The sequence below is a fragment of the Corella eumyota genome, chromosome 2 (assembly GCF_963082875.1).
Source record: "Corella eumyota chromosome 2, kaCorEumy4.1, whole genome shotgun sequence".
NCBI lineage: Eukaryota > Metazoa > Chordata > Ascidiacea > Phlebobranchia > Corellidae > Corella > Corella eumyota.
The window spans coordinates 21,454,101-21,465,404 of NC_137491.1; the positions used below are offsets into that span (position 1 = coordinate 21,454,101).

At 30.5% G+C, this 11,304-nt stretch overlaps 1 protein-coding gene across 1 annotated transcript; it reads right to left on the reverse strand.

Moving 5' to 3' along the window:
• Nucleotides 1–1,129: 1,129 nt before the first annotated feature.
• Nucleotides 1,130–11,089, reverse strand: LOC145742957 (uncharacterized). The gene is made up of 12 exons (XM_082560803.1): nucleotides 11,013–11,089; nucleotides 7,634–7,703; nucleotides 7,198–7,473; nucleotides 4,654–4,964; nucleotides 3,940–4,401; nucleotides 3,613–3,631; nucleotides 3,425–3,516; nucleotides 2,990–3,170; nucleotides 2,484–2,648; nucleotides 1,994–2,155; nucleotides 1,490–1,646; nucleotides 1,130–1,422 (listed from the first exon to the last, which is right to left on the reverse strand). Exons 1-12 carry the CDS (start codon nucleotides 11,049–11,051, stop codon nucleotides 1,305–1,307), a joined length of 2,052 nt encoding a protein of 683 aa, XP_082416929.1. The 5' UTR covers nucleotides 11,052–11,089; the 3' UTR covers nucleotides 1,130–1,304.
• Nucleotides 11,090–11,304: the final 215 nt, after the last annotated feature.

Sequence of the window (11,304 nt, forward strand, 5' to 3'; positions counted from 1 at the left end):
ATACGCAAAAATTTTTATTAAATATAGAAAATTGTATTTTCTCAAAGAAATTGTCGCAAGCTCTGAGTATTATTCACATGCGCTGGCCTGTTTTTTCGTATGCCCTGCCTTGAGTATTATTTAAGTTTGTCCCCAAATTCCATTTATACAACAATGTGTTTTATTACGTAATAATGTTTAGTAAACAACATTTTGGGCATTTTTTTATTATTTTATTTCGTTTTTACTTTTATTTTAATTATATCTCTATTTAATAACAACACTACACGAAAAAAATTGCGCGTAAAAATGTTAAAATATTAGTAAAATGGAGTTCCGGTGAAATTTTTAGATTTCTATGTAAGGAATTCCTGTAAAACGGGATGTTTCGTATACCTGTAATGCATTTCTAAGACCCATTTTGATCTTCTAATTTTATTTCCGGTCACGTGTTAGACTACTTTTGATTATATATATACTTTGGGCCTAACAAAGCCACGAACGTATTGTCGTCTGCTTAACTTGTTGCCATAACAACAATCAAAGTTCTACCGAGTTGCGCTGGAAACTCGTGCCAGATCAAGTTTTCAGCGATAAACTCGACTTTCTAAGCGTACGCCAGCGTACTTTGGCGTTTACGCCTAAAAAAAATTCGATTTATTTAACATTAACATTTGTGCGTTGAGTTGAGTTATGTTACGCCAGGTGTAAACGCCCTTTAACAATGAGTTCTAATGCTTTTAACTATTTAAAATAAATTTGCGGTTTATTTAACAACTCTTTTAACATGGAAACTCTAACCTCGTTTTTCTGGTATTGAATCATTTTTTCTACGATTCATTTCTGCTTTTTATTAAGTGCAAATGTTCGTTTTAAAAACAGTTAGGCAATTTCGTTCTACTGAACAGACGCCACCCAATAAACATGGATATAGACATAACTTATTCTTGTAACCAACTAACAACTAAGGACAGTTTTATTAAAAGTTCGCTACATCGGTGCGTAATGCGAATTCTCTGATGACGTCATTATAAGCGACGTTTTACCAATCTTCAAATTAAATAAGTTTAATTGTAATATGTGAACCCTAATCCACTTTAAAATATCCATGATTTTATTGCATAACAATCAACACAAAATTACTCGGCGCAATATTCATCAATGTCCACGTTTTAAACTCACTAATTAGCATTTAATTGCATAATCAAGTTTTATTATAATAAAAATCAAGCGCTAATTAAGAAAATAAATTAATAAAAATTATGTAAAACAGTAAATAAAACGTTCTTATAACATCATAATCACTTGGAATAATAATTATGACGTCACATGACCACCATTGTTGCAGATAATATTTTCCTTTCTGTTTCAGCAATGATTGTCCACTTGTTGTTCGTGGGATCAAATACTTCAATGGAATTAACTGGATCATCACTAAACAACCTAAATAATAAAACAATAAACCAGAGTTTAATAAATTATTACAAACTAAATATTTAGTTTAACTTACTTATCCTTGCCCCCCACAACATAAATCTTGCCATCTACAACTGAGGCACAGTGACCATATCGAGCCTTGTTCATTGGTGCAACTTCGGACCATGTATCAGTAATAATGTTGTATTTGATCACTGATGAAACTTCATCAATGCCATCTTTCAATCCACCTAGATTAAATTATATTAATAATCAATTACAAATGAATGTAACACATACAACATTTAATATTTATTATTTAAGAAAATTTAAAGTTCTTTTATATTAAATTTAACAATAAAATGTTATTTATCATAAATTAGAATTATGTTAACCAAAACAATTGCAAGACTGTGTGGCACTTCTTTATTTTTCTATTAAATTAAAAATAAATCTTGCATTAGTTACTAATTTTTTTTTTTTTTGCATTTTATATTTAATTTAAATTTTTTGTTGCAATAAAAATAATTTTACTTTTACTGATTCCCTGACGTATAACCTAGTCTGCCACAATAATAAATTAACTAATAATACTGACCAGTAACAAATATGTGGTCATCCAAAACTACAGCTGCATGTTCATTTACACCATATTTCATTGGAGAAATAAGAGACCATTTTTGTTTATTAAAATCAAAACATTCTGATGAACTTAAATTTTTATCTTTATCGTTATATCCCCCGATTGCAAATAATTTACCTGAACATAAATATTTATTTTTTTAAACAATTTGTTAAGTTTATTTAATAATAATTAATTATTATATTTAATTATTTATTGTAATTTATTTTTTAACAAAAAAGCTCTCTACTGTTTTTTTTAAGTTTTTTTTTAATTTTTAATGTTTAATTAATTTTTTTTCGGGTAATTTTAAATGGCACAATTAATAAAACAATTACATTGAAAGTTTTTTAAAATGATTTACAAATTATTTAATAAGTCCTAATTTTATTTAATAATTTATAATTCTAATAATTTATAAATAACTCTCTTGTAAACTGTATTGGGTTTAACATTAAAACTCAACCTCTTGCAGCAAGTAATACATGATGCCATCGTGGAACAATCATGTTAGGAATATTTCCTCTTTTATTTGTCCTCACATCTAAGAATTCCCCACTTGATAAAATTTCCTCTTTTTTAAACATTAAAATACCTTTCTTGCCCTCACCTCCAGTTGTGTAAATACAATCTAAAACAATTTTAAATTTTTTTTAAATAATTTTCTAATTTCTGATTTTTCAAACTAAGAATAAAAACAATAAAAATTTAAAGTAAAGTTGTAACAATGGGGCATTGTTATTGTGTCACAATTGGACATTGTTAATAAATATTTTGCAAATATTAATTTTTTAATGAAACTTTAAATATTTATTTTAGTTTACGTAAGAGTTTAAAAAAATTATAATTTGTGCAAGTTACAAAGTTAATTATTTGAGTTTGTGATGTAATAATGTAAAAACAAAACAAAACCAAAATAACACAGATTTAAATACAATAAACAAATAGTTTTAATCAACTTAAAGTTAATACCATTTAAAGTAGCTGATGATGCAAACCACCGAGTTTGTTTCATTGGACTTTCAACTTTCCATTGTGGACCTACTTCATCTAACTTTAAACTCTCAACAGAGGATTTACCCAACCCTCCCATGATGAAAACTTGATTGTTGACAACAGCAGATGAAGCTCCCCACCTTCCTTCATTTAATTTCTACAAATATATTTTGTTTAAGTTAACATTAAATAGATTAAAAAAAATTAAAAACTGTAAATTTACTTTTACTTAAACTTAATAAAACATATTAACAATTTTAATTAGTCATTAATTTATTACTTAAAAACCATAAATCTTTTAAATACAAATAAATTTTACAAAAATAATATTCTGGCTTTAAACTATAAACTTATTGTATTAAAATCAAGTTTACAAATAAAACCATTTTTTTTAGAATATAGAAAACTTACTGGCATTTGAGTCCATTGTTGTGTAACAGAGTCAAACAAAACAACATTTGTGCTATTATAAAGTCCTCCCATTATAAGTAACTTTGTTGGAACTAAACAAATTAATTCTTGAGTTAAAATAATTTAACAAAACACATTTAATATTTAACAAACATATTAAATATCAACAAAACAATTTTAACACTTACCTATTTTTTTTTCTTTTTTCTATAAATTAAAAAATATAACTAACAAATGGAAAGTAGATATAAAAGCACCACAAGTAAACTAGTTGATAGCATATTAAAAAAAAAGGTTTCAATCACAACTGCTGTAACATTTACGCAGTAAAAACTTCTGGTGACAACTTAGTTTGAAATTGCGATATTTATAATTATATACAGTTATCTTTATTAGAGAATAACTGTTTGAACAGAATTATATACCACAGTAGTCTATTCATATAATATTTTTTTATAAATACAGTTTAAATACAAAACTATTTATAGAATAATAAAAACTTTAAACAATCCTACCTCTATTTTTGTTGTCATAAACTTGTGAATTCTTTCCCCAGCTTTTCTTTTCATTTCTTTCAATTCAACTTCAGAAACCAAAACTTTTTTTTCTTCAGTTATTTCAACTGAATCTAGTTTTAATTCACTTTCAGAAAAACCATTTTGAATCGAATAGTTTTGCAAAAAAACATTAAAATTGTTAAACAACTGATTTTTTATGCCAAAATATTTAAAAAATTCATGATAAACAGTTTGATTTTCAGCCACAATTTCAATAATAAATGGCCCCCCTTGTACTCTGTTGATGAATATCTCAAGCACCCCATTTGTTACAACATCAAGTAGGCCCAACACTAGTTTTCCAGGATCAGCGCTCCTGTGTCCTCCAGCAAAGTAGCATCCAGTTTCAACAACCATTAAAGCAAGCAAACCAGTCAACTGGAGTGTGATAATAAAGATATTTTTAACTGGTTGATTTTCCTATAACAACATTAAAACAAAAATAAGGTTTATTTAAAAAAATTTTAGAAATGGGATTGAATCACAATTCTGAATTAATTAAAACTATAATGCAAAAGCTTAAAATTATAGCTAAAAATAATAATAAATAGATTAAAATAAATTACTAGATATGCTGACAGTATATACACACAAATTTGGAAATCTTTGTAAAAAAAATCTGAAATTCAACAAATTAAATTATCATGAATTCAGCCTATCCCTTGAATTTACCTTAGGCTTGGGTGTAGCTGCAGGTTTACTTGGTTGTTGGTCTTGCTGGCTGATCAGAATTGGTTGAGAGCTAGTACTTGGTTTGGAACTGGTGCTTGGTTGAGGTCTGGTGTTTGGCTGGGGCCTGGTACTTAGTTGGTGGCTAATATGTGGTTTGGAGCTAGAACTTTGTTGGGGGCTTGTATTCGTTTGGGGGCTGGTGTTTGGTTTGGGTCTGGTGTTTGCTTGGGAGCTGGTGTTTGGTTTGGGTTTAGTGTTTGCTTGGGAGCTGGTGTTTGGTTTGGGTCTGGTGTTTGGCTGAGATGCACTTTCTGTAATACAAAATAAATTATAAAAAAAGTTTAAAAATTGTTTTACAACTGTGTTAAATTGTAACCAAACAAATTAAAATGGGCAATTTAAAATGGCTATACCTAATATGCACGTTATGCCTGCTATGCTTAACAGGGGACCAGAAGCTTCGGCCTGCAAAAAACGCGGGGGGTCGGTGACGAAATTGCCGCGTAAAATGTCAGTTTAAGACCATATTTTACCAAAATTCAAAATAAAATTTGACAAAAAGTATAATACATAAAAAAAAAATAAAAAAAAGAGTTGAAAAAATTTAAAAAGTTGTTACGATAAATATATATGTTAGTTTTCAGAATTTTTTTTTTTTAAATTGTTGTCTTAAAAACGTATTTTTAAAACGGATTAAAGACGAGCGCTTATGGCCTGCAAAATTTACTTTCGGCATGCATAATTTTTCATCTAACTGCGGGAAGTCCACGGCGTAAAGCCCGGATTTGATGTCAACAGAAGACCGTATTTATCGAAATTCAAAATAAAATTTGACAAAAAGTATAATACATAAAAAAATTTAATTGGTTGTCACGTTAATGACATACGTTAGTTTTTAGAATATAAATTTTTTTTAAGATTTATGTTTTAAAAACTAATTTTAAAACGAATTAAAGACAAGTGCTTTATGCCTTTAAAATTTTACGACGAATCGATCTGGGCCTGCGAAATTTTTAATTAAACTGCGGAGAGTCTGCAACGTAAAACCTGCGTATACCTTTAATGCAAGACCATATTTTACCAATATTCAAAATGAAATTTGGCGAAAAGTATAATAGTTAAAAAAGTTTTAACATGTTGTTAAGATAAATATATATGATAATTTTTGGAATATTTTTTTTTCTTAATTTTGTTCTTGAAAACGTAATTTTGAAACGCATTAAAGACGGACGCTTTTGAGGTAAAAATTTCGTGCTAGCGTACATCCCATTGATTTTAAACTTAGATTATCAATATTTAATCTCCATAAGATTTATGTTTCGTCATTACGGAAAAGTTTAATTATAATTTCAATCCTACTGGAATAAAACGCATTTCTAAAAAATAAAAAAAAAAACATAACAAACACACAAGCATAAAATTTTAGGAAAAAAAAATTGCTTTAAAACAATTATTTAAAAGATAAACATCATTTTTTTTACGCTTTTGTACTCAATCCACTATATAAAAAATCCAAGTTTATTTAATATACAGCCCCAAATTTAAAATACAGTTCATTATTTACCCCCAGATTCAATCTTTAGTTAATTAATTACCCCCAGCTATGAACTTTAGTTTATTAATAACACATAGTTTTAAACTTTAGTTTAGAATTGAGAATAGACTAAAAATTCAGCTTATACCAGCTTTACTTTTTAAATTTGGTGCCAAATAGCAAACCGAAAACTCCTAATTCATCTAAAGTAAAAACAAACAAAAAATCCTAAATTTGTTTTAAATCCTAAATTTGTTGAAACTTAAAATTAATTAAAAAAAAAAAAATCTAATTTATAAATACCAAAATTTGATTTATTTAAAAAAAAATAATATTCCAAAAATTAACATATATATTTATCTTAACAACATGTTAAAACTTTTTTAACTATTGTACTTTTTGCCAAATTTCATTTTGAATATTGGTAAAATATGGTCTTGCGTTGAAGGTATGCGCAGGCTTTACGTTGCAGACTCCCTGCAGTTTAATGAAAAATTTCGCAGGCCGAGATCGATTCGTCGCAAAATTTTGAAGGCCTAAAATTAGTTTTTGAAACAAAAATCTTAAAAAAATAAATATTCTAAAAACTAACGTATGTCGTTAACGTAACAACCAATTAAATTTTTTTTATGTATTATACTTTTTGTCAAATTTTATTTTGAATTTCGGTAAAATATGGTCTTAAACTGACATTTTACGCGGCAATTTCGTCACCGACCCCCCGCGTTTTTTGCAGGCCGAACCTTCTGGCCGAACCTTCTGGCCGAAGCTTCTCACGGCCGAAGCTTCTGGCAACCTGCTTAACATACATAATTATTAACCTACCTTTGTGCTTGTCCACTATTTCACTACTGAACTATGGATTTTTTAAGTGATCAGTCATTAAAAATATTAAGTTAATGACTGCCAAAAATAAATGACATTACATATCACACATGGGCATATTAAGCATATCAGGTAAGTACATTTTCGAGATACTAAATTTAAAATAGTTTTACCGGCAGCATTACCATATCTGTCTCCAAGATGTTGAATATTTGCACCAGTAATGTTGTGTTGATGCTGGACCTCAGTCTTATCTTGGTGTTGTATTTCAGTAAGTTGTTCAACATTAGTTTGCTCCTGTATTTCGGTAAGTTGTTCAACGTTAGTTTGCTGTTCAACATTAGTTTGCTCCTGTACATTGGTCTGCCTAGCTATCATTTGTCCCACATTGTGATGTTGAACATTGTGAGTTTGTTGAATTTGCCGCTGATCATTAAAATGGAATTGCAAAGTAACAGGACCTTAATATTAGTTTGAAATCTTGGTCAACAAATTGAAGGAGTAAAAATTTAACAAAAACAAATTCAGTTTCTACTTCTAATTGTTTAGAAAACAATTTATATAAAAATCTGAAAATAGTTTTTATATTAAACCACAACCTAACATTAAAACAAATCCTACCTGGAGCACCAGCTACAATCTCTCTTAACCCAGCAAGTAATTCTGGAGAGTTTAAATCTGGCACTCTGACCTGAAAATAAAATTTAATTTAATTTTTTTCCAGTTATTTAATCTCGATAAAGAAATATGACCGAGTGGCCTAAACATAAAACTAAATAACTTGGAGACATAACAGTTAAATAATCTGCTGATGAAGAATGAACTACATTGTTTTGTTTAACAATTTATGACACAAAAAAAGTGAAATTAACTCCAGTATTTTGGGGTATATAAAAAGTACCCCAGACTTCTTATCAGGCAAAATCAAGTGTCACTAAGGGGGCTGCTACATTATCTCCCCCCAAGAGGTGGCAAATCGTCCATTTACGTTAAATGTGGGTAAACCGTTGTGGTGGTTTAATTTAACGTTTGTTTCGATCTCTTCGATTGTTTGTTTTCGTCTCTGTAGGAGTTTTTACATTTGTTTTATTTAGAATTATTTGCCTACGAGGTCTGCCTTGCAACTTTGGTTGAGCTAGCTGTTCAGGAATTTTGCGATCCAGATACGCGAGTTTAATGCGATCAATCGAAATTATTTCAGTACGTCCGCCCAATAACTTTATTTGGACCTTCATATGGCGTGCAAAGTGGCGCCTTGTATCCAACTTTTATGACAAAAACAAAGCTGCTGTTCTTTAAATCAAAAGGTTTGTTGCCATGAGGTTTGAGGCGCTTCTTGTTTTATAACGTGGCGCGCTTTTGTAAAAAATCTTCAGGTGCAATGTTTTAGTTTGTAGCCTTCGCGAATCGGCCTGGAATGGTGAGTGGTGCTCCATACACCATTTCTGCTGATAAACATCCTAAATCTTCTTTGGGTGCGGTTCTAATTCCGAGTAGAACCCAAGGCAGTTCGTCAACCCAATTGTTGTCTTTAAGTCGCGACATTAAAGATGCCTTAAGTTGTCTACGGAATCGTTACACCAGACCGTTTGTCTAATGAATAGTAGTGCAGTAAGATTATTGTGCATTTGTTGACCTTAGCTTTTTGGCAATAAACACACTGTTTTGCTTATTCACCAATTTGTTTTTTAAGTCCTTTCCATATAAATTTTACAGCAATTAGTTTCTTTGTGCTTCGTATCGACGGATCCGATAAACCATGAACTAAATCAAATATTTTTCGATTGATCTAAGGCCATATCCGAAAAATTAATTCCTATAGATGCCTGTATGACATTTGCCCTAAATCTTGATAATGCGTCAGCAACAAAAAATTTTTTTTCCTTCTATATGGCGGATATCCGTAGTGTATCCCGAAATAGCACTAAGTTGTCGTTGTTGGCAGGCTGACCATGGTGAAGCAGTTTTAGTTAATGCATAAGTGGTTTGTAATTCGTAAAACCCAAGTGCTGTCCCTCCAAAATGTATCTAAAATGGCGAATAGCAAGATGTAATGATGGTAGTTCATGGTCGAATGCAGTGTATTTCATTTCAGGTGGCCGAAGATGCTTGTTAAAGAAAGTCAATAGTTTCCAAAAACCATGTATATTTTGCTGTAGTACTCCTCCAACAGCTGTATCGGAAGCATCCACAGTTAATGCAGTTGGCGCTCCTACTTGTGGATGGCAAAGCATAGTAGCATTAACTAAAATGTTTTTAGCTTTAATAAATGCAATATTTAGTTGGTCACTCCACAGTAATGGTTAAGTAGAAAACGATGATAAAAATTTATCATGCAAACGAACTGTTGCAGTTCTTGAAATGAGGTTGGTTGTGGAAAATTGTTTATAACTTCTGTTTTTTGACATGCTTGATACCAAAATATTATCCAAGTACATGAAAACAAAATTAAGATTCCGGCACACACAATCCGTCTTTGAAAAGTTTGTGCTGCATTTTTTAATCCAAAGAGCATTTTTATGTACTCAAATAAGCCAAAAAGAGTAATGACTGCTATTTTTGGAATATCTTCTGTAGCAACAGATACTTGGTGGGAGCCTCTAACAAAGTCTATTTTTGAAAATATGTTTGTGTTTTCTGAATTTGCAGAAAAATCTTGAATATGTGGTATGGGGTATCGGATGTAGTAACAGCATTTAGTCGTCTGTAATCTCCACATGGTCATCAATCACCGTTGGATTTCTTAACCATGTGCAATGGAGGTGCCTACAAACTGGCTGATCTTCTGACAATACCCATGCTTTTCATCATGTTGAATTCACGTTTGGCTTGTGCCAGTTTGTCTGGTGGCAGTCTTCGTGCACGGGCGCTAATCGGTCGCCCGTTTGTTATAAGAAAATGTTCCACCTAGTGTTTGGTTTGCTTTTGTTGGAAATTTGGAGTTGTTATCAGTGGAAATTGTGCGAGTAAAGCAGCATATTAACTTTGGTGTAAATCGATTGCATTTATTCTGGGGGCTGAGACATTTAACAACTCAATCAAACAGTTTGTGTTCAATTAAGCGCTAATTAATGTTTTGTTTTTTATGTCTACCAAAAGTGAATTGGCTTGAAGAAAATTTGCCCCGAGCAGTGGTTGAGATATTTTTGCGATTGTGAAAATCTATTTAAATTTACCAAATGGTAAATCCAAATGTAACAGGCGTTGGCCGTACGTCTTAATTTCGCTTCCGTTGGCGGCTCGAAGCTTTTTCTGGTTAGAGCCATTATATCGATCAATTCTTCTTGGTGGGTATACGCTTATTTCAGCTCCAGTATCAACTAAAAAGTTTTGTTTTAAGGATTGTCTTTAACGAAGTATAAATTAAACAGACTGCCGGCCACGCTCATCGTTATTGTCAACCGGCATATTCGATTTCTGATAAACTTGGTGGATTTTCCGTAGAACGCGTTCTGCTGTGTCCTGGTCTAGTGCTGCAACAACATGGCAATATTTTGTTTTGTAGATTGTTATATTTCGCAGAGTAAATTGGGCTCCTGCTTAGTTAAACCAAATTTTGGCATGTTGCGACAAAAAGGTCGGCAGTTTAACTGCTACAGCATTTTCTTGCGTCATATTGTTTTAAAATTTTTGGGGTCACCCATTTATAAATCGTAACAATATAATTTATTAAAGTGTTAAGCAAAAACAGTTAAGTAAGTAATGAAGTGGTAGTCGGTTTATAAGACACAACATAATACAAAAATGGCAAAAGATAAGACTGTAGCCCAGACTTCTTATCAGGCAAAATCACGAGTCCGTAAGGGGCCGCTACAGCATATTAATTTTACAGACGATCAGTTAATAGATTTAAACAATAGCTAGTTTAAAAACGTTACCATGTTCTGCAAATGAATCATTGTATACAAAAAAATACTTATCAGAGTTATTTACAGCTTTACATGTTTATGATTAAGATTTTGTTGAAAAAAAATAAATTTTAAAATACTAGAAAATTTACCAAACGATTTTCATTTTCGTTTTGAGATTGATCTTCCATTATTCTTGTTTTTATTTACAACAGTTTTAACATCTAAACTACAAACAAATTGTTGTTTTGTTATAATATTTATGCTTATTATATTAAAACAAACTTAATTAGTTAATTTGCAAAATCTAAAAAATGAGCGTGCAAAAAATAAAATTGTCTAATTAGCAAAAACCTAAACAAATAGAGCGACAGTGTTGCCATTTATTTTAACTTGGTAATACATTATTTGAATAAAATTTAGGTATTTATGCCTTTTTTTGCA

Excerpts from the sequence above, each read along its gene's own strand:
- LOC145742957 (XM_082560803.1), bottom strand. The coding sequence starts at position 11,051 with ATGGAAGATCAATCTCAAAACGAAAATGAAAATCGTTTG. Across the intron at positions 7,704-11,012 it reads ACGAAAATGAAAATCGTTTG|GTCAGAGTGCCAGATTTAAA; the intron begins GTAAATTTTCTA and ends TTTTATTTTCAG. Across the intron at positions 2,649-2,989 it reads ATCATCAGCTACTTTAAATG|ATTGTATTTACACAACTGGA; the intron begins GTATTAACTTTA and ends AAATTGTTTTAG.